This window comes from Cardiocondyla obscurior, linkage group LG17, assembly GCF_019399895.1.
Source record: "Cardiocondyla obscurior isolate alpha-2009 linkage group LG17, Cobs3.1, whole genome shotgun sequence".
Taxonomy (NCBI): domain Eukaryota; kingdom Metazoa; phylum Arthropoda; class Insecta; order Hymenoptera; family Formicidae; genus Cardiocondyla; species Cardiocondyla obscurior.
In genome coordinates this window covers 675494-697054 of record NC_091880.1, presented here as the reverse complement: position 1 = coordinate 697054, position 21561 = coordinate 675494, and the positions used below count along the sequence as shown (strand labels likewise).

Genomic DNA, 21561 nt, shown 5'->3' with positions numbered 1-21561 from the left:
CATCCGACGCGGATTCGTTACACAAGATACCGAAGGATCATGAGCAGTGATACGGCGGATAATTTCGGTAATGCTCGCGGCTCGTTTCTCGTGTCGTTATCCGCGGCGAAAGTTGAGTCTTTGATTCTTTAACAACGTCGCAAATTAACACGACATCTAAAAAGAAGTTATTGTGAAACTTTAATTCGTAATAACGTAATATTGTTACAAAAAATAGTTTAAACTAATAATTATTTAATTAAACACAGATCTATTACGTTTGAGGTGTTAAGTTTTTGACGCATTTAATTTACGAAAGTATTATATTTAATTTTAATTTAAAAAAGTTTAAATGTATTACAGAATTTTTTATTTTTTATTTTTTTTTTGTTTAACATTGAAATTACGAACAAACTCTTTCGGGCAAGTAATATACTGTTAACGCGACCTTTAGTGCAGTGATTGCATTCAAATAAATGCGATTGCTGATTATTTTTATTTATAGTCTTATTTAGGTCGTGGGACAAAAGCAAATGAACACGCTGATCCGCTTACTGCGAATTTAGTCAATCTCCGTGGACAACGGTTGCGAAATTTGCGAACAAAGCTCACGCTGGCCTCTGTAACTAGTAAAATCCGACATGTTGGTATTCGGATTAATCGCAGTCGTGTCTGAGAATTTCGAAACAGCATCGCGTATGTTTTTTCTCATCGCACAAAACGTATATTTAATCAAATGTTACAGTAATTGAAACATAAAAATTTTACGTAATTAAAATCTAAGATAATTAATACGACATAATAATTATACGTATTATATATAAACGAGATAATGAAAACGGTACGATATTAATTAATTTCAAGTTTCGCTTGTAATATAATAAAATACAGTAAAAAATATTTTAACAAAATATTTACGACGATGATGTTAAAAATAGGAATATTCATAAACTTCGCACCGCGCTTTGTGAAATTCGTGAAACATCTCCAACGGAATCCGTCGTTTCCGAGGCAAGCAGCAAGATCCGTAGTCGGTTTATTATCAGCGGCTGGTTAGGGATTCGATATCTTTTTTATAAACGTTATTAAATTTTATAAAAATGGTATATATGTAATTACGTTTGTCAATAGCTCATTTATTTTTGTTTAAAATAATCCAATTTTTCTGCGTTAATACAACATTTAATAGTTTTATCTTTGTGTGGAACACAAAATGGAAAGAGTACAAAAACACATTTTAGAAACAATATAAAAATATATCTAAAACTATTGTAAGAAATCTCTCAAAATAAAAAAAAAAGAACGTTTTAAAGTACACATTCTCACGAAAGTAAGATTAAAGATCCGAAAAAACCAAGACGAGATATCTTTTCTTAATTTCTATTCAGATAAAAAAAAACAATATAAAAACGTGAGTTTAATTTAGTTCGCGGGTGTTTCTTCTTCTAACTCTAATTAAGTTATGAATAATAAACTGAGTGTCAACTGATACTCTACTATTCCCTGCGGCGGATTAAATGCATTGTAATGGATTTATATTTACGTCTACTTTCTATCACTAAATCTTTGAAGAAAAAAAAAAAAAATATTTTCAAATCAATACGATCTGTGTTTAATTATAAGAGGATGGAGTGATGGTGAGCCAAAATCCAGCCTCGTTTGTGGTAACGAGACTCCGTCTGCTGAATTTGATCGGCACCGTCGATTTGTCGCATATCTTGATCCGATGATCTCTGAGAAATGATATTATTCCCATCTTAATCTGCAGCAACGCGAACCGCATACCTGAAAAAAAAAAGAATTACGAAATCGTCACCGTATGTTTTGCAATTACGGCGCGTTTATTGCTTAATTACCGACTTGACGAGCGTGAGGCAGGCTTATCATATCGGGACGGCGGCTTTCGCATAAAACACGCGCATACGGTACATTATCAAGGTCGTCGTCCTCTGAGACGCATAAATTTGCACGCCAAAGCGGCACGTTTCGCCGCGCGAGCCAATAATCGCTAAGCGAGTTACTTTACCGGCAAATTTCACTACGCGATCGCTTTAATATCCGCCGCCCGTCGATTATTAGTTGAATTAACAATCGTTTAAAGGTGACGAGGAGAATATCGGCTGATTGTGACTCAACAACATTGAACCACTCTCGCGTGAAGTTTGAACGGAGATAAAAAAATATGTAGGAATCGATAAGACGACTGAGGAATGCGCAGCGTATTTACGAATTCTGTACACGCTGTTTTGTATCAATATCGCAAATAACTCTATCGTGATTTTTAAATGCGTGCCGATCGAAATCAGTAGGCCTCGTTTTATTTAAACGATCGACGTTGCACGTGTTATGATTATCACCCGTTGATTCTGCGGATTATGAGCACTGAATTAACTATTCGTTTAATCTATTACTAATGAGATAAATATGATTGGAGAGACTAGCTATGCGCTGTGCTGTTCTCAATTTTCTAACTGGGACTCTGCACTTTTAGCTAACAATAAGTGTTAATCTGTGGTACCTATGCAGTTTCGTGGCCCCTCTCCAAATGGAAGATACGTGTAGGGGTGTCTCGTGCGTTTATTCTCTTTTGTGAATCTCTCGGGATTGAATCTTGCCGGATCAGGATAGTAATTCGGGTCATGGTGGAGGCCGTAAATCGGTATGATGACCCGCATGCCGGCCGGCAGCTCCACATTGCTGTTCGGTATTTGGTAGTTGTACTCGCATTTTCGAGAGAGCATCGGAGCTGGCGGATATTTCCTTAGAGTCTCTAAAAATTTTATATTTTTATAAATGCCACCAGCGATTATCTCCGATCGATTTTACATTTATCACCGTGTAACATTTTTTTTTTTTCTTTTTTCCTCTTTATCGCGAGTATAATGAAATTTAAATCTCGTTGCGATTGTAGGATATTCTATTCAGAGAAACATAAACATCTTTTCTTACTCCCTCTAATTATAATAAATAATTATAATATCTACTTTCTACTTCTTTTAATTATAATAAATAATTAGATATAAACTGAGATAAATTAAGACCGTACCTGATATCACCATGTCGAGATACTTCATCTCCTGCACTGCGTCGTAAGTCAATTTTCCACCTTGTGCCTGTATTACGTCGCACACTTCTCGTCTAGTCTTATCTTGAATTTCCTGGTTCAAGGCCAGTTCGTAGAGGCAAAACGCGATCGTGTTCGACGACGTTTCATACCCGGCGGCGAAGAAGACGAACGCCTGCGCCGCGATAATATTTTCGTCTAACTCTATCAATAAAACAATGAATATTAATACCTCGCGAAGTAAAACGTGGTATTTCCTACCGCAACTCTTACCGATTTCCTTCGCCGCCTGCTTGTCCTCGTCGCTGAAAATGGCCGAGTTATCAGTTCCATTCTCTAGAGTGCCTTTGTTCTTTAACTCAATTAGCAAGTCCATAAAGTCGTGCCTGATCATGCCGTTGTTTTCCCTCTGGTTAATCATTTGCGACACGACGCTCGTAAAGAATTTAGTAACGCTCGGATCAACGATTTGGACGCCCAGCAGCTTGTACAGCTTCGGCATGGCCGTTCGTAGCATTCTCCAGAGAGTGGCCTTGTAACTCGGTCTCGACAGCTTTTTCGCCGCCCTGTGGAACTCGGACTTATCATCCGTGAGCGCGTTTATCTGTATGCCGAAGGCGCAGCTGCCGATGACATCGATGATGAATTTTGCGGCGAGCTCTCGTACCTCGACCGTCTGATCGCCGTTGCGACTTGCCTCGCCAATGAGCCTTCGCAGCTCCTCGCAACACTCCACCAGGAGATAGAACATTTGTTTGAGCTTCCCCGACGAGAACGCGGGCGTAAGCTTCGACCTAAGGCCCTTCCATTTACGCCCTTCGAGATTGAACAGGTGTCCGGAGAGCGGATCCTGAAGTGCGTGCGATTAAACGAAAATTAAAGCCTGCCAGTAAAAGTTCTCGCGTTCTAATGAATATCTAATCGGCGCGTCGACCGAGACTACGATCTAGATCGCGATCGCACGTACTTGATCGTTGTTAATCGGAATCCCGCGGTTCAGGAAGTAAGAGAAATCCTTGATGCACACGCTCTTCACCAAGTCGGGGTCGCGCAGGATCAGCACGGGCGATCTTACCCGAAACGCGCCAAAGAACCTTTCGTTCTCGAACCACTGGTACATGTCTTTCACACCTTCCGGCTGCGACTTCCGGAACAGGAGCAGGGGGCCAAAATTCCCGACGAGCACGGTCGGCTTTTTGAACGGCACGCCGCGACATTCCCAGAAGTCAAAGGTGGCCGTGAGATAAAAGTATAGGCTACCGAGAAAGAGTCCGATCAGCAGAAAAGGGTCGAGCAATATCGTTACGACGTCGAGCATTTTCGACGACTTCCGTTCGACGCGCGAGTCTCGTGCAGCGGCTTTTAAAAGCGTATCTTCCAACTTACGGCTGAAACGAGTTTATTTTTTCTTTTTTTTCTCTCTCTCTTTGCTAGCTAATTTATTATCGACACGATATCACACACGATTAATGCATTTTATAATATTTATATGGAATTTATACGGTATTCGGTCTGAACGAGTTACTTGATGACCGTGCGAATCGCTATATTAATTTACGTCGTCGTTGAGCCCATGTGCAAGGCGACCGTGGCTGTTTGACCACCGAGATCTATTTTTAAATTCGTTTTACAAACACTTGGCCCGTAGGAAAGCAGCGGGGAAAAATTACGATGCTCACGCTGTATTTGCGACAGATCCGATTACACGAACTTTGTTCGTATGTACACAAAAGGCGCGAAAAGATATTAGCAGATTCTCGAATACACTTCTTAATAAGTCGCCAATGCCAACGGTGATGTTAAGACAATAACCGATCCCACTAAAACACTTTCCTTTATATTTTTATCCTGCGTTGTACAATTATTTAATTTTCTTAATTATCCGATTATTTTTACTGTTATAATACTAACATAAAATACTAATTTTCTTTCTTTTTTTTTTTTTTTAATAAAACTATTCACTTTTATCACGTTCGTTCACTACGTCTTAATTCAGCGTTTAAATTTAAAAGAAAAATCTGGAAATTAATTGCAAAGAATATATTTTATTAATCCACCAAGTGATAAAGCTGTCCTACTTTCCGATGCCGATTTATTTATTTTAAATTAGATAAGCGATATATAATTTTTTTTTTTTTTTTGTCCCGCTTACGCTGAATCACGCAATACGCGCCGCGCCGTCGATCGTCGGCACACAGTTCCTTCGAGGGGATACCCACTCATTCACCAACATTCTAAAGAGTACCACTGGCTCAACGTAAAGACTAGTCGAGTGTGCTAATCGTAAGAGACATCGCGAATCGGTTGATCGAGTCGCGGTCGAAAACGAGCCGCCGGTAATCCGCGAGGAGACACTGAGAGAGAAAAAGATAATAATAGCACGGTAATTTCGAGTACGCAACGTGTCGCGACGAAGTAGAATTGTTCCCGCGGAAAGGCTGGCCTCCCATCGACTGGAAGGCACGAACGCACGACACGCATTTATAATGCCTTTGAGTCGAGCCCGTATAGCCGATCTGATACCTCCGCGGCGAGCTCCGGGTTATCTTTAAGAGGTTCATACATCTCTGTGGCATGGTATCAGCGAGCGAAGCCGACCGAACAATCCTGCACTCTCTTTATTGCTCGCGGCCAACTATCCTTATCCGCGGCGAAAATCGTCGTCTTACTCGAGTGTCGTTCTTTTGACAAGAAAAAGAAAGAAAGAAAAAAAAAAGGAAGCGGATTTGGATACGTTAGGGATTCGAGACATACGATATTTTTGAGTAAAAATTAATCTTTTAAAGACAAAAGTTCGTCTATACTTTGTATGAAATACTCGCTGACTAATTTCGATGGATTAATCTAATCTTTGTAAGGCAGTTTTTATTTCATTATGTAGGTTTGCAGAAGTGACTGATAGTTATCTTAAACGCATGCGATCGATATCATGAATACACGACAGATGAACGTGGAGATATTCTGATATATTTTTATACCCCATATAAATAAATCAATGAACTAGTCGTTTTCCAGTTAAACCTTTGCACTAAAAAATAAAAATAACAAAATGCTTTATTCTTCCAAACAAGCAAAGTTAGAAATAAGAGACTGAGAATCAAGTAAATTTCCTTTCTCTTACAACATCGATAGATATTTGCGCATTTGCTTCGATAATGATAAAACATTAAATGTGCAAAATTTAGGCACTGCGACGTGTGATCTCTTTCTTTCTCGTTCCATTGCGACGTATATTGCAAATAAAAATAGATTTTCCTTTCGCGTTTATCCCTGCAACATTGATCTCCACCTCGATGAAAACAGACGGCGAAGCACGTGAAACTTCTTATATTCTTCTTAAACGTTTACTCGACTTGTTTCATGCTTAGTCAACCGATTCATTATTTTCTTCTCTTATCTCTTTGTAATGTAAAGATAAAATTAAAATGTGCTGCAATCATTAAACGTTTTATCCTAAAAAATTCGGGAAAAATCTTATTCGAAAAAAAAAAAAAAAATATGCAGCTCTGTCTCGATAAAAATTCTTGTCTTATCAAAATTTTCACTCATTTTCACATCTTCATTGATTTATTTCGGAGCTTGACAAATTTTTTTTATTTTTTTTTTTATTGCGTTACGAAATAATAGGTCATCAGTGGCTGTGAAATGTCGTTTATTGCATGTAATTGAATTTTAGACTAGACACGCAGAAACATTAATTAATAAATCGTCAGATGTGCCTTTTGTATATTTTAATGTTTTAAAAAAAAATTTCTAAAAATAAGGCAACAATATTTTTTTTACATATCTAAATGTATAATATATAATCGATATCTAGAACAGCAAAGGAATGAATAACTTTTGTTGACAGAAAAAGAGAAGCGAGATCGTTGAAATGTTATCGATGATTCATGTTACGTCAATCTGCTGCGTAACAACTTTTGGCAAACTGCGCATGAATGCAGTTCTTAATGTAGCAATTGTGAGAAAATTATTATATTCAATGAAAAAAAAGAATAGTCGAATGAGCTGCAGTTTAATTATTCAGAAGTTAAATGAGCTTATTTTTATTTTTTATATTTTTCTATACGTTAATACCGAAGCATGTGATTAATTTTCGACTTTATTAACTTTTTTTTTTCTTTTTTTACTTTTTAATTTAAGCTGTTGCGATCAATTTGAATTTCAAGAAGCTCCTTTATGAATAGATATTTTTAAACATTAAGTTGCTGTGCTAACGCTCTCATTTTTACGTACTTATTTAACTAGTTATCGAACATTTAATTTGATATATTACGTAAATTTTAAAAGTATCTCACTCCCAACGTTTTTTTTTTTTTATTTTAAAGAACAATGTGCTTTATCTTTATTTGTAAAATATATAGTATGTATAGTCTCAATATTCTGTTGCATTAAAAGTACATAGTTTATGTGCACACAGCAGCTAATTTAAAAATTATTTATTACATAGATTTAATAGTATATTTACAAATTTCATTAATAGTACAATTGTTGTAAATGAGGCCGTTAAATAAACAGATAATTATATGTATATATTCCTCCTCTAAAATAACGCTATAAAAGTGAAACATGATTTACTATAAGTTGTATATGAAATTCAACATTTCTGCAATGCTTTTATGTACGTGATGTCTTTAATAAAAGACTGCAAAGAGATTCCTTCACTTACATTGTAAAATTTGTTTGTTACAAATAATTCCATCGTCATATCTACGTGATATAAAGTACATTCTTATTTACAATTAGTGATTATTAATTAGTAAAAAGTGATATAAATAAATAAATGTATATAAAATTTCGTATAAAAGAGTATACTCCCAATATAATAAATTCATGTCGAATTTTCTCATCACGATTTTAAATATATTCAATGTATAATATGTCCAAAATGTGTGCGATATAATTTTGAACTTTTGTAATATTTGTCTTTTTCTTCATCAACTATTTATTATGCACACTTGATTTAAATGTTTTTTTTAGATTTTGTATTATTGTTATTACGTATACAATATCTCTTTTAGTAATTACTGTGAAAGTTGACTCTTTGTATACCTCATTTGTATTTTTTTTTTTCCCGAATATCACACAGCTTTTCATATTGAGTAATTTCGAATCTTTACTTCGTCAAAGAGAAACGAAGTTTTCTTGTTAGATGCACAAAATTATATAAGTAAAAGTTATTTATATCGTAAAGCACAGTGAAATTATTGCACTTGGCTGTGCATAATAGTTTTAATATTGTGCGCTAATATTATGTCATCTATCCAATAGTATTTATGAGCATTGAGGGACTTTTACGTATTGCAGGGCAGTCTTTACACTTGCTACATCGTCCTTATCGTACATTACCTAACGGAAACCATTCAATCGTTTCGTTTGTCAACTCGAGACGTCCAAGTGGTAAACTTATACCACCGAGAAATTCATTTTCTTGCAAAGTATCATGGTTCCATATCGTTGCTTCGAGCGTTCTTTCTTTAATCACTTCTAGAGGCATTCTATACTCCAGCTATGAAAAAAGAATTATTATAACGAGGCTTGATATAAAATTAAATAATTCATACATTTTAATACCTAGCGCTTATGTATTTTTAAATATTTGTAGTTGATTATAAAAAATCTGATTATTTACCATCTCCATGAACGATGGATGACAGTTTTTCTTAACTACTTTGGTTTTCCGTTTCGTCGCCTTTGTAGGATCAGGTTTAAGATACACCTTCACGTATGTATTTGGCTCTTGAGCATTCGCAACTTTTGGGAGCCCTCGTGCATGACAAACCATAACGGATAATGTGCCGCGAACATAATGAAGAGCCAATTTGATCTGACCACTTTGCATGTTGTCTCTAACTCTTTTTTCAGCCCACCAATTATTTCCAACTGTTGCATAAAACGTTATTTATTATAGTAGTTTATTATTAAAGTAGATTTATTAGGTCGCGCAGATTAAATATATTTTTTAATTGGTGACTAGCTTGGTGCTAGCCATAAATTATAAGAAAGTATTAAAAAAAAAAAGAAACAAAATCTGTCTAGAATCGATCATCTTGCTACTGTCTAGACGTTTTTCGCCGCGTACTTGTTTATTGTTTTCGTCTGACCTTACGCAACGCTCGCTCGACTGCCGAATTCGCCGGAAAAAAACTGGTTCTTGCTGTCCGCTGCCCGCGCGTCCTCCACCTTTGCGAACTTCGAGCGCAAGGTGCCGGCCGATGTAAACACACGCACGTACTCGCACTACCGCGGCGGTCCGTGGGTCCGACGAACTCGGCCGTCGAACGCTGCATAAGATCGGCACACAACAGTAGACTAGTACGCGGCGAAAAACGTTTAGAAATCCAGCTTTCCTAGCTCGTTATTAGCTAGTAATAATTATCAAGTATTTAGTACGTTTTGAGCGTTACATTTCTGGCTCAGTGCTGGACAATTTTGCTAGACAGCCACGAGATGAACCACGAATTTGCTAATTATTAGGTAACCGTGGGAATCAATTTCCACTCGGGTGCATTTTATTACATTAACTTAATTATATTATATTAATTTAATGAATAAAATTATCTTGCAAGTAATAATAATAATGCACTTGAAATCAATATACCTTTGACTTTACGTAAACGAATATCGGGATTCTTTTGGTCTCGCAACAACGGATGAAAGAAGGTATATACCAGATCGCTTTGAGATATTTCCGGTGCCATTTTGAACAGACTTACTAGAAACTTTTCTATATCCGCTCGTCGTTTATCGGCCACTTGTTTGATATTAGACCGTCCCACACTAATTCCACTGGGTAAACTATAAAAAAAAGATATTCTATATCATTAAATAAATGAATAAGACGTTGAAATAATAGCGTCTTGTAAATAAGTAACAGAGTGCAGGCCAAACGGCCGCATTAAGAGTAATCAATAACAGTTTTGCGAAATCTTTATGTATTACTACAGCACAGAGGAAAAATTAATTAAAATTTAAATGCTTTATCGTGAACATAATATATTAATTAATGAGTTCTTTAGACATTTAAAGAATTATACGACGTTCACCAGTTAATCATTGCATGACTAAGACTGTTGAATATGAGATATGTTTGACTCTAATATCAGATGATCAGGAGATAACGCATATCAAAAGGAATGACATTGTGCGCAAAGAGTTTTTGCGTTTAAGATATCTTCTTCATTTGATGTATTGTCTTCGTATTGTGTCTTTAAAATCGCGACAGGTATTTTGGGTTGTGACAACGTAATACAAGACTTTTTCCAAAACAAGTACGGATGACGATTGTTTTGACAATTCTGCATTGTAAGTACATAAAATTGGTTTTGCAAAAAAAGATTATTTCGTTGCACGTTATTAGTCAGTAATTATTTGATATAAAAAAAAATCAATACATTAATATTCCAATATAATAGGTAGTGAATATTGAAACATAACTTTTTTTAGGATGCGTTCAATAAATATATATAATTCTAAAAACGAAAAGAGGACTCTAGTGATTAATATATAATTAATTTCTATTTCCAAGAGTAAGTAATATTAAACAATGTAGATATCTTTTTAGTATCTACAAAAACATTGTAACATATTTCTAATACTTCTCAGTATAGCTTTAATATAAAATTAATTTTTGAAAGTTTAGTACAGAATTTGGAAAAAAAAAATGGGCTTAAAATGGTTTCGGGCACGTCTGTCAATGGAAAAAGAAGCAGCTAAAGTTCCAGAATTGACTGGTTTATACCGGAGAATGTCTGATTTCGAATCAACTCCGAAATTCGGAAAAATTATGAAGTATAGTACAAATTCAGATATAACTTTTCCAATCGTAAACGATTCAATGATAAATGATAATAACAGAACAGTTGAACGTGATCTTTCGGAAGCAGATTGTACAAGTCAATCGTCATCGTCAATTATAAATTCGGAAGAAAGCATGACTAAAGACAGTGATAAAAAAATACAGATAAATAACCACGAAATTGAAAATGTGGAACCTTCTACTTCCACCAAAAATTCAACCATAAAAGAGCAATTAATTAGCGGCGAAGAATTAAAAAAGATAACCAACGATCAGAATTATATATCCGATACAAAAAATCCCGTTTCTTCTGATAACGAGTTAGTGATTTAATAAATAAAAAATGTTAGATAATGCATATACATATATAAAAATGTGTCTTGCATAAAAAAATATTTGTTTCGATTTGGATAGTTCTGTACTATTTTATACGTTTTTCTCTATAAAAGATTGTGATAATTTTATAATATTAAGCATTATAAAAATAAGAAAAAAGTATGTGTAAAAAAATATACGTATATTTACCTGGTAACTTTTGCGAGTGGAAAATGTATACACAATTTTTGATAAAATTCACAAAACTCCTTATACGATCGAAACAAATATGTTGGATCTGGTTGGCCTTTTCGTTGTATTCGTAAAATATACATGTAATACTTCTCCGGATCGTAACGTTTTTGATATCCATGAACCTGAACGCTTGTTAGCTCACCTTCCTGCTGCATTCTATAAAAATTATAAATATATTATTACGCCATATAAAGTATACATCGACAGACGTTAGTGATTCGCGCCAAGTTCTAGCACAAGTTTTTTAAATTAAAATATTTGTAAAAGGACCTGTTTCATAAAGGTATATATGTATATGTATACTGGAGATCTAATACTCGTAGAAAAAATATACTTTGAAGATTTTAGATTTTTTACAGTTGATACAATCAATTTTTTTATAATTACAACTGTTTATATTATTAAATTTGATTAAAAGTAATTTGTACACGTAACCAGTAGAAAAACTCACGTATATGTGCGTGGAATAAAGGATAATAGCTCCCCTTCACTATGATCTCCGGAAAATCTCATCTGGGCCAGGTTATGCAGGAAAAAATTAAATTGCGTAAACCAATTTTTCAATGAGCTTTCTATCATACGAGCGAAGGTTGCCGCTGCTTCGGGATTTGTTTGTCCAGGAAGTAGAGCCTTCTGCACGTAACTAACTGCGTCCACAGTCACGCCAGGTATACCAGATGAAGTCATCTGAGAAGTCGTGTATTCGTTCATTCGTGCTTTGTTTAAATGATCTTTTATTTCGATGTCGTGCAGTTTTCGCGCTATGATACTTTGCTTATGCAAGTCACTGAGCAGACTCTTTTGCGATATCAAATTATCCATTACGATATATTCGATGAATATCAAAATAACGAATAATTTTTTTAGTTACACCGTGCAATTTATAAATGCTACCCCGGATTTCAATCCAGTGCAGTAATTTGCCAACTGTTTTTAATTATTTTGAACGGTACTTTACTCTGAACATGATTGACTCAGACTGCTGCAGCATACGATATTATGGGAGCGCGGGTGATAAATACTAATTAACTACATCGCATATAGTTTCGTGAGATAACGGTCCACTTTCTGATAAAGCACACGGATACGTTCTTCCGTTGCGGTTTTATTGTTTTCATAGCGATGTGGTAAACCGTAACTGATAAATTCTTTATTTTAAATATATTTAAATCGTTCACAAGATTAAAATGGGTTTGTATAGTAAAAAATGAATTAATCGTATTAATAAAAATAAATAAATAAAACATTTAGCTACTATTTGTCTAAAAAAAATGTATAAAATATCTTTATGTTTTTTCTTTGTTATCCGAGTCACATTATAATCAATTAATTTTTATGCATAAGAATATTTTAAAACATACCAGTCCGAAAAGATGAAGAATAAGATTGCCATGTTTTCGCACTATATTAAAAGCTTGGCAGCACAAGTCCACAAAATGATGAAACTTTGCTGAAGGCTTGTCACCACCGTTTATAACATATGCCATATCAGACGTCAGTACGAATGGCGTTCTATCTCTGATTAAAAATACCACATATAGAATTATATCCTGCATTATTTTAAAATGTAATATATTGTATTATACTTACCTCTTAAAGTTTCCAAACATTTGGGCATCGCCGAGAAATTTTCCGAAATCAATGTGAAACAAATGACCAGATGTTTTTAGCATAATATTGTCATTATGCCTATCACAAATTCCTAAAATGTAAGTTGCGACGCTGTACCCAGCGCAAGAAGCAGTGAAATTTTCCACCGCCCTTTCATATTCTAATTCCGAAGGATTATGCTTCGCTAACCACTCCGCGATCGGTCGATCCTTAAATGATCCAGTTAGTCCAAATTCGACTTGAATTTTCCGTAATGTTTCCGCATCCGTCACCATTTCTATCATTCCACGTTTGTGGCCGGTGGGCACACAGGCAAAAGTTACCATTTTCAAATCAAGACCTTCCTTCAACCACAATTTGTCCATAATACGTACCATTTGAAGAGTTAACATATCCTGTTGCAAATCATCGCCAACCTATAAAAATACAATATGCATTAATATTAAATATTTCGATACTGATTAAAAAAAAGGTGTTTTGTATAACGTTATCGCTGATTATTTGTAAAAAAAATACCTTAAAGATAGCTGGACTTATAACATTATCACAACTGATAAAGTTAATTTTTAACGGGAGAGTGAACGACGGGAAATAGGCACAAGTCTGTACGTTTATACCAAATACTAGTTTACTGGGAGACAATGGCAAGCATGTTCCATTGTCTTCCATTAATTGGCAGTGTATATTTTGTAAACCAGTTTTAAGCGTATCTATTCGTAACGATTCTTTTGTAACTTTAATATTTTCAGCCACTTCGTGCAGATTCTGTGAACATAATAATTTGAAGTATACTTAAAATAAATAAAAGGATTTAAAATAAGTAAGATATTTAAAAAAAAATTAAGATATACTTTAACTAGTAGCTGTTGGGTGAGGAAACTTTTTCTTAACGCATCTCCGATAACTGCCAATAATGCCCTTAACATTAATTGTAATCTTCGTTGATAACGAGCACAACTAATAGCTTTGTCATCATCCACGGCGATTTCAGCAGAATTCTATAAAAAAAATATGTTACTTATTTACACATTTCTTATCTAATAATCTAATAACTAAGTTTAAATCATTATTAATACATCGCATAAAGCAACTATTTGTTTTAATTATATATATGTATATACAAGGTGGTTTATTTTAATTTATAAAATCAATTTTTAAAAAATGGACTTCCTTGTATGTATTTATAAAATTATTTTTTTTTTTTACAACCCATATTTTTAAGCATTTAATAACATCATCAACGTTGATCACCCAACCTGTACCTGGGGACTTTGTCCCGGCAGCGCTTGATTTAGCAACCAATAAATATAATGAGCCACTCGTGGTGAAAGTAAGGCACGTTCTAACAAAAATCGAGTTAGAGGTGATGCTTCATATGTTTCGTGTTTCATTGCTTGAAGTAATTGTGGCAAATAATCGACTAGTTCGTCATTACTGAGCTCGCGAATCCAATCCACAGCCATCTCCCTAACTTTCATATCCGGAAAGCTGTATAAAATTAAAAAAAAAAAAACATAATGTACGAGATTATTTTTTTTTAATTGCAGAGAAGCGATTAATAGAAATATATACCACGGTAAAAGTAACTGTAACGCCTGCACAGGAGGCAGTGGACTCCAAATTCTAAGTGACGCATGTAAATCCGGTAGACATGCCCAGTCCCAACTATGTGCAGCTAGTAATACTTTTGGTAAAGCTTCAGGTCTATCGTGTAAATAATGTCTTTTCTCCCACAGAATTTCCCTTTCGTCGATAGGCGGTCTAAAAATGGAAATTAATTTTTATAAAATGTTATTTTAAAAGTTCAAATCTTTTTATGTTTTATTTTAGCTTACCTCGAAAATGTATCTTGTTGCGTAATATCTATTAGTAATTCTTGTGTATTTTGATCTAACGAATTAAAGTCTAACGAGTCCACATCATAATCTCGCAATTCCGAAGAACTGGGAAATAATACTTTTCCTCCATAATCGGGTAATTCTACTCCTATTATGGGATGAGTATCACCACGCGGATGAATTCCAGGTGCTGGTGCCGGACCTAATCGTTTGTCTGCAATGGCTGGCCAAAGAGATAGAAAAAAACTCCCTTGGCTCATAACGCTAGAAATAAAATAAAGACATTTAAAAGCATGCATATAACTTTAATCTCGAGCGCACACCGTTCAGGCATCGTTAACGCCTACAGTACTATTTAAAGTTTCGAAGATAAAAAGCTGAATACAAAGAGCGATTAATAAAATATAAATTACGTCACTTACCCATCATAATCGAAAAATTGTATAGCACCCCATCCGAGTTCTTCTTTTTGCATTACATTTTCTGCAGATGAGTTAGATTCGTGCTCCGCGGGCTGCAGCGTGCGTCCATAAAGAACTAACACAAGTCTGGCTTCCCGTGGTACTTGACAAACACTTATTCCGCGAAATTCCAACCTTACATAAATTATATAAGTTATATTTTTTATATTTTTTTTATATTTAATCGAGATTTTCAAGTAACGTAATGTTATCTTCGTACTTACCATGAATTAAATAGAATTCTTGGATAGAAATTCGTACTGACTGTCATTGGTTCTGATAAAACTGGATTTCCCACAGGTCTGGTTCCGTGAAAAATTTGAGCTGCTACTATATAATCATCATGTTTCCAAGTAGATGGTAACCTGTGTAAAGCTCCAACACGTACCAAAATAGTATCGATTACTTCTGTCGCAATCAATGTATCTGTATAAAAAAATATATAGCAATATATCGTTAGTGTGTCATAATTTTACATTATAAAAAATATATTATTGTAAATAGATAACTTCTTACTTGTCGGAAAATCGCCTTTGCTATTTAATTGAAAATTGACCTTAAACGCATGACAGTACGTTTCGACAAGTTCCTGAATAGCATCGCGAATTTTATGACAATGAGACGCGATTACATCAGGGAACTTTTTCCTCAAAGTTACCACACCGTAATCGCCATCTTCGTGTATAATCTCAGGTTTTTTACATTCTATATTGGCCGTGTGAGCTTGAGGCAAAAATTGGCAGCAAGCATTCACGAAATTGTCAATAGCTTCTGTAATCTCGAATGTCTCGATATTTCCCATTAAGGCACACACTGCTTTTACCGCTTGCACTACGCCGTGCGGTTGAAGTTGTGGCAATAAAGTAGAGCCTTGATTTGTGGTTGCCAGTTGTAACGCTGCAGTTTCTACGCGTTCCATTTCTTTCTCTACTGTCTCTGTAATTGATAATAAAAAAATGTAAAGTAAATATGTATAGCTTAATATATAAATAGCTTAAATAATTTTTTTTCACAGATATATATGTATATAAATATACCCAGTAAAATAATTAACGTATCATATGAAATAGGCTGCGACGGTTCATTCGGTAAAATATCTTCTAGTTTTAAAGATTGATCACAATTATCATCTTGCAACTAGAAAAGAAAAAGAAAAAAGAAAATATTAATACGATGCGTAATATTATAATAATGCTTATATTATATTATACGTACCGTTCGAGCAATGGATTGTTTAATTTGCGCTCTGTTCATTATAGCTAACTCAATATCTTTTTCTAATTTAATACATAAATGTATATATTCGTATTGTGCTAAGGTTGTATTAGGTGCAAGATATTCAGCTAATCCCCATACTCTTAAACAATACTTTTCTACATTCACCGTATCTTCGTCTTCCAAGGAACAGGCAACGTTTAAAATAACATGCTCAACACTGCAGTTCACTGAAATGTGTTTAAAAATTATTTATTTTGACGATTTAAAGAAAGAAGAGCAATATTTTAAAAACAGATTTTTTTTTAACTTACCATTACAAGTAAAAGTGATAGGTTGTACAAGATCCGCATCGTTATTAGGTAATTGTGGATGAACCACTAATTTTATACTTGTACCATCAGGATATAAATTTTCCATTATTGGGCTAACAACATATCCAATATTTGTACTAGGATTATTAAACGGAAACTCGCCTGAAATTAAAGTTACAAATAACAAAAATGTATCGGTAAATCTTAATAAAATAATGTTCTGTACTAACTTCGTATAGACTTTATAATATTGTGAAACGCTTTTAGGTCACAATCTTGCAGAGACGATGTAGTTTTAATGACTGTTACATTTTCATACAATCGTGTTTGACGCTTCTGCTGAAAACAATTAAAGTATAACAATTATTGTGTAAAACGTTAAACAGATTTTTTTTCGGAACTTACCCGACGGTCTAATGAAGTTCTTCGTCTTTCTATAGTATTCCACGCAGCCGAATTTCGAGGAGGCAATGGAGGTGGTGCAGCTGGTGATACAGCTGGAGATTTTGCTGATTTTTCCACCGCAGCATAAACCGGATCCGAATTAACGCTTTCATTTGTGCTATACATATAATCGAACGGGTCAAATGGATCGTATACACTGCCACTAACTTGTGATTGTGAATCTGCAAAAATAATTTAATGACAATACATAAGAATAATAAAATGTATTCGGTATTTAACTTAAATTATTTTTTTCAGAATTATTTTAATTTTTTAGTTATATATCTAAGTTTTAAATTTATTATACTAAAATTTTTATTTATATTAGAAATTTAGAAAAGATAAAATATGGTCACTTACCATTTTTATGTTCTTGCATGGAATTATTTTCATGATCAGTCTTAATAAGTAACGGATCAAATGCTTCCAATACGCTAACTCGTACGTTTGTTTTGTCTTCTGTTTGTTCAAAACTATTCAAATCTATAAGATTGCTATTTGGTTTCTTCTCTATCACTTTTAATACGTTCAACTGTTCATCGTCCATACAAAACGGAGCACAAATGGCAGGTGTTGGTCTATAATTCATAGGCAAGGGAGGAATCTGAAAAAAAAAATGTAACTTAATGTATGAAATATATACACGGCAAGATATTGAAAACTGTGTATCATTAATAAAAATATCTTGCTTAAAAAAATTATAAAAAACAATAGAATATATATATATATATGTTTTGAATATTTTTATATGAAGAAAAATTGTGCAAGATATATAATAAATTAAAACGTAAAATAATTAATAATACTATGCTGATATGAAAGATGAGAAACAGCATCTACCATATTTCCAAATATGATATACCTGTGTGAAGAAAAAATGTTTAAAGATAATAGATTTCCATGCAGGCTGTAAAGAAAACTGTTTTAACAAAGTACTTCAAGTATTAATACTTTCCCGCAAGTAAATTATTAAAAAAAAAATTTTTTTTATACAAAAATATTTTTAAGCAAACCAAATTTTATGTATTCATTACCTGCGGAATAATATCAGATACGGTATTGCTGACGCTAGTAGCTCTTGACATGATAGGGCTAATTCCCGGAGTTCCTGGCGTGCATGGTGCTGTGGAAGATCGTGGACCTGGGGAAAGGGAATGATACCTAAAATCTCTAGATTGATATGCACTGACTGAGCTATTACTTCGAGACACTCTTGACTGTTTCTTCAATAACGACGGATGAGTATCCCATTTAGGTTCTAATGGTGCTTTCCTACGGAAAAAAAAAAAAAAAACTTTTTAGCAAGTCATCTGCCGTATCTTTTAAATATAATTATCATAAAAATATATTTACGGTGGTGGCGGAGGTGCAGCCGAACAATATTCAGCCAGATTATCTTGTTTTACAGGGCTTGTAAAATTAATTAGATCCGTAGAAGAATCTTGATTCGACGTAGCGGTTGTTGAGTTTCTTCTACATGGTATTGGTGGTGGCGGTGCTAATATTACCGTACTAATAGTAGTTTTTTGATTTGTGTTAATCGATCCTGGTCTTGGCCGACTTCTGCATTGAGACCTGTGCATATTATATGATAAATCGCATAATTATCGTTATACAATAATCAATTGTGCTTCAATAAGGTATAAACATGATTAAATTAATAAATATATATATATATATAAAACACAAGTAATGTTGTAAAGTTAAAAGGAGCAAGAAGCACAGGAATAAATACCTTTCACCCTGCGAGCCATCCGTCTCCGAAACACTGTTTGTATTACATACATTGTTTTGCGTAAAGCACGCCTGTTGCACATTACTAAGATTTTCCAATCGCAGCTTCTCCAATCTGTACTTCTCTAGAGCCAGGCTTTCCAGACTGAGGGCCTTGGCCTGCTCCAAGTCCTCCTGGTACTTTCTCTCATGGTCAGTCACTGCAGTCTTTTGGTCGCAGGTGCTCTTGCCGTAATGTGACATCTGAAATTATGCACAAAAAAAATCACGCTCGTCATTATGCAGATAATGAATTCCAATAGCTGTTACGCACGTAAGCTGAGTTAAGAATGACGGTGTGTCTCGCAGATCACACGTTTTAACCTATATCAAACGGAGTAGCGAATGGCATGTACAGTCGTGGCTAGAATGGTTGCGACATTTCAAGTTAGAAACACGATTTTAAAAACAGAGAATGCGAACCGCTACATTCGTTCATGTGCAATACATGAATATGGCCATACCTATGTATTACACATGAACGAATGTAGCGGTTCGCATTCTGTTTCTTTATGCGCGTTCTTAAAATGATTAAAACAGAAAGGTGTTTCAACCTTTCTGACCACGACTGTACAACAGGCGGTGGGACTTCCGCTGGTAGCGGGGACGGGAAAATCGTTTGTGGCCTCGTGGACGGCGTCTTCTCTGGGGATATTTTTTTTCTTCAAAATTATCAAGAATTTTAAAAAACTTACGGGACTCTTTGTCACTATATATATGTCCCTGCCCAAAATTTCGGATTGAAAACCTTGTTTCGGACACCCTGTATACGTACGATATCGTCAACTACGCGCCTCACGAAATACTCGACACATTATCTGCGGCAAACATAATGCGTCATTTCTCGCGATGTCGTCTTATCGGCGAGAAACATGGTAACGAATTGTTTCATGTACCAAAAATGATCCACGTTTCGCTCGAAGAGCAAAAATCTACGAGTGACGAGCAACTTAATGAGAACAACTGCAATTAAAAAATTCTCAAGTCCGTCATTACGCAAAAATCACGCACGAGATAATCAATTCGGAAATTCGAAATCACAGTTTATTTTCCCCATTGTGTACTCTGCTCCTTTTGTGAGAATTGCAAATAACGACCTACATACCTTTTTTCAGAGGCCCTAATTATTTGGTTCGATTCAAGTCAGTTTCGTGTAAAAAAAAAAAAAAAAAAAGTAAAATATTGGGCACCGTTCTTTTCAAGTTAAAATGTACAACAAACATTTCCAACGTGATACCGATAACCCTTTTGTCCTAAAGTTCTTTTGTTCTTTTTAACTCTCTTTTCTTTTGTTACACGAATCTCAAAAATTCAGGCCAAAAATAAGTTAGAAAAAAATATATATATATAAAAAAAAAGAACGCAGACGTTTACCTGCCGAGAATTCGAACGTGCGGTATGTCAATAGGAAGCGCCGGGTTGAAATTTATTGTCTTGCTGAAACGTCTAAATTCGAACTGTGAAAAGTACCAGCCGGATAGAATGCATCCCGGATGTTTCCGCCACAAAAGTTTTTCCTGATCCTCCCATGTATAGGGCTCAACCCTTTTCTCGCAATAAATAAAACTTATGCCTCGAAGCCATGAGTTTTAGTTTTGCGAATGCACGCGGCAAAGAAGTTTCCAATGAAAAAGGAAACAGAATTATCTTGACGCAATCTGATTATTTGGCCGGCGATCGTGAATTAAACGCTGTCCTTCTCGCACCGAATTATCGGAAGCACCGAGCTCAACGCCGAGTTAATCTATTTACGTTCTTTTTTTATGCATTTGGCGAGCTCGAGAAGTTTTCTTCCAAAAGAAAAAAAAACGAAGCGTTTTCTTGCGATTTCGAGATCCATCGCATTTTTGGGCTCTCAAATCGTCGCCGTTATAAAACACCTGTTTGTTACCAGTCAAAATATTAATCTAATAATCCGAACATTTTTCTGTTTCGTAAAAGTTTATGTTTCTTAAAAAATCACACGTAGTAACATTGATAGCTGACGTTTACTCTCACTTAGCACGAAGCGAGCCAAGTGAGAAAACCAATCAACGTCGCAAAAAAAGCGACAATTAACAGTTAATTCACGCGTAACACCAATTTTTTTTTTTAGACAGAGAATCCGATGAATGATGTTCGTTTTACGCTGTGCACATCTGGGATTCACTCTTTTTCACTATGTGTGCAATGTGATAATTCGCGTTAATTTTCTATTTCCTTTACTATCGTAGTTAACTTAATACTTTTATTTTCTTTCTTTCTTTTTTTTTTCTCTTTTTTTATTGCGATTATATTTGCGTTCTTTCTATAATCTGCCTGTAAAGGGTTTATTTAAGATCGGTCATAAATGCTTCAGCGACTCAATCAGTTATAGTTAGCCTCCGTAACAGTCACTTTCAAACGGACACTAAACTTTATGTCATACCAATAATATTTCCAGTAAGGAATGAAAGTTAAAAACGTCGATTTATTGAGCTTATACCATTAGTCAGACAATAAAACGCACAATTAT

General features: G+C 34.7%; 3 protein-coding genes across 16 annotated transcripts; 1 reads left to right on the top strand and 2 right to left on the bottom strand.

Annotated features, from left to right (window-relative positions):
• Window positions 1–1094: 1094 nt before the first annotated feature.
• LOC139109386 (probable cytochrome P450 6a14) lies at window positions 1095–5016 on the bottom strand. Its single transcript, XM_070668421.1, has 5 exons — window positions 4011–5016; window positions 3317–3893; window positions 3026–3247; window positions 2498–2749; window positions 1095–1764 (listed from the first exon to the last, which is right to left on the bottom strand). The coding sequence occupies exons 1-5, from the start codon at window positions 4359–4361 to the stop codon at window positions 1592–1594; spliced, it is 1575 nt and encodes a 524-aa protein (XP_070524522.1). The 5' UTR covers window positions 4362–5016; the 3' UTR covers window positions 1095–1591.
• A 138-nt stretch (window positions 5017–5154) lies between these two features.
• Window positions 5155–19872, bottom strand: Pi3k68d (phosphatidylinositol-4-phosphate 3-kinase catalytic subunit Pi3K68D). 11 transcript variants are annotated; one of them, XM_070668416.1, is made up of 27 exons: window positions 19342–19452; window positions 19030–19271; window positions 18648–18869; window positions 18496–18566; window positions 18329–18435; window positions 18157–18201; window positions 17655–17898; window positions 17256–17476; window positions 17081–17189; window positions 16851–17012; window positions 16537–16766; window positions 16359–16458; window positions 15838–16257; window positions 15546–15747; window positions 15283–15456; window positions 14858–15124; window positions 14595–14783; window positions 14279–14510; window positions 13874–14020; window positions 13539–13787; window positions 13002–13438; window positions 12773–12929; window positions 11863–12098; window positions 11367–11567; window positions 9645–9841; window positions 8676–8926; window positions 5155–8552 (listed from the first exon to the last, which is right to left on the bottom strand). In XM_070668416.1, exons 2-27 carry the CDS (start codon window positions 19269–19271, stop codon window positions 8379–8381), a joined length of 5286 nt encoding a protein of 1761 aa, XP_070524517.1. In that variant the 5' UTR covers window positions 19342–19452; the 3' UTR covers window positions 5155–8378. The 11 variants fall into 11 exon arrangements, with proteins under 11 accessions (XP_070524517.1, XP_070524510.1, XP_070524509.1 ...); XM_070668409.1 differs by lacking the exon at window positions 19342–19452 and adding an exon at window positions 19763–19872 and having other exon boundaries at window positions 18329–18566; XM_070668408.1 differs by having other exon boundaries at window positions 18329–18566.
• On the top strand, window positions 10208–11507 carry LOC139109387 (uncharacterized). Of its 4 annotated transcripts, none has more exons than XM_070668424.1 (3): window positions 10208–10348; window positions 10490–10572; window positions 10686–11507. In XM_070668424.1, the coding sequence occupies exon 3, from the start codon at window positions 10707–10709 to the stop codon at window positions 11172–11174; it is 468 nt and encodes a 155-aa protein (XP_070524525.1). In that variant the 5' UTR covers window positions 10208–10348; window positions 10490–10572; window positions 10686–10706; the 3' UTR covers window positions 11175–11507. The 4 variants fall into 4 exon arrangements, with proteins under 4 accessions (XP_070524525.1, XP_070524526.1, XP_070524523.1 ...); XM_070668425.1 differs by having other exon boundaries at window positions 10681–11507; XM_070668422.1 differs by having other exon boundaries at window positions 10208–10572.
• Window positions 19873–21561: the final 1689 nt, after the last annotated feature.

Coding starts and splice junctions, on each gene's coding strand:
- LOC139109387 (XM_070668424.1), top strand. CDS start 10,707: ATGGGCTTAAAATGGTTTCGGGCACGTCTGTCAATGGAAAAAGAAGCA.
- Pi3k68d (XM_070668409.1), bottom strand. CDS start 19,271: ATGTCACATTACGGCAAGAGCACCTGCGACCAAAAGACTGCAGTGACT. Junction 17,477..17,654: donor CATGCAAGAACATAAAAATG/GTAAGTGACCAT, acceptor TTATTTTTGCAG/ATTCACAATCACAAGTTAGT. Junction 14,021..14,278: donor GACAAAGTCCCCAGGTACAG/GTTGGGTGATCA, acceptor TTTTTTTTATAG/AATTCTGCTGAAATCGCCGT.
- LOC139109386 (XM_070668421.1), bottom strand. CDS start 4,361: ATGCTCGACGTCGTAACGATATTGCTCGACCCTTTTCTGCTGATCGGA. Junction 3,894..4,010: donor TTCCGATTAACAACGATCAA/GTACGTGCGATC, acceptor CACGCACTTCAG/GATCCGCTCTCCGGACACCT. Junction 1,765..2,497: donor GGGGCCACGAAACTGCATAG/GTACCACAGATT, acceptor TTTTTTTTTCAG/GTATGCGGTTCGCGTTGCTG.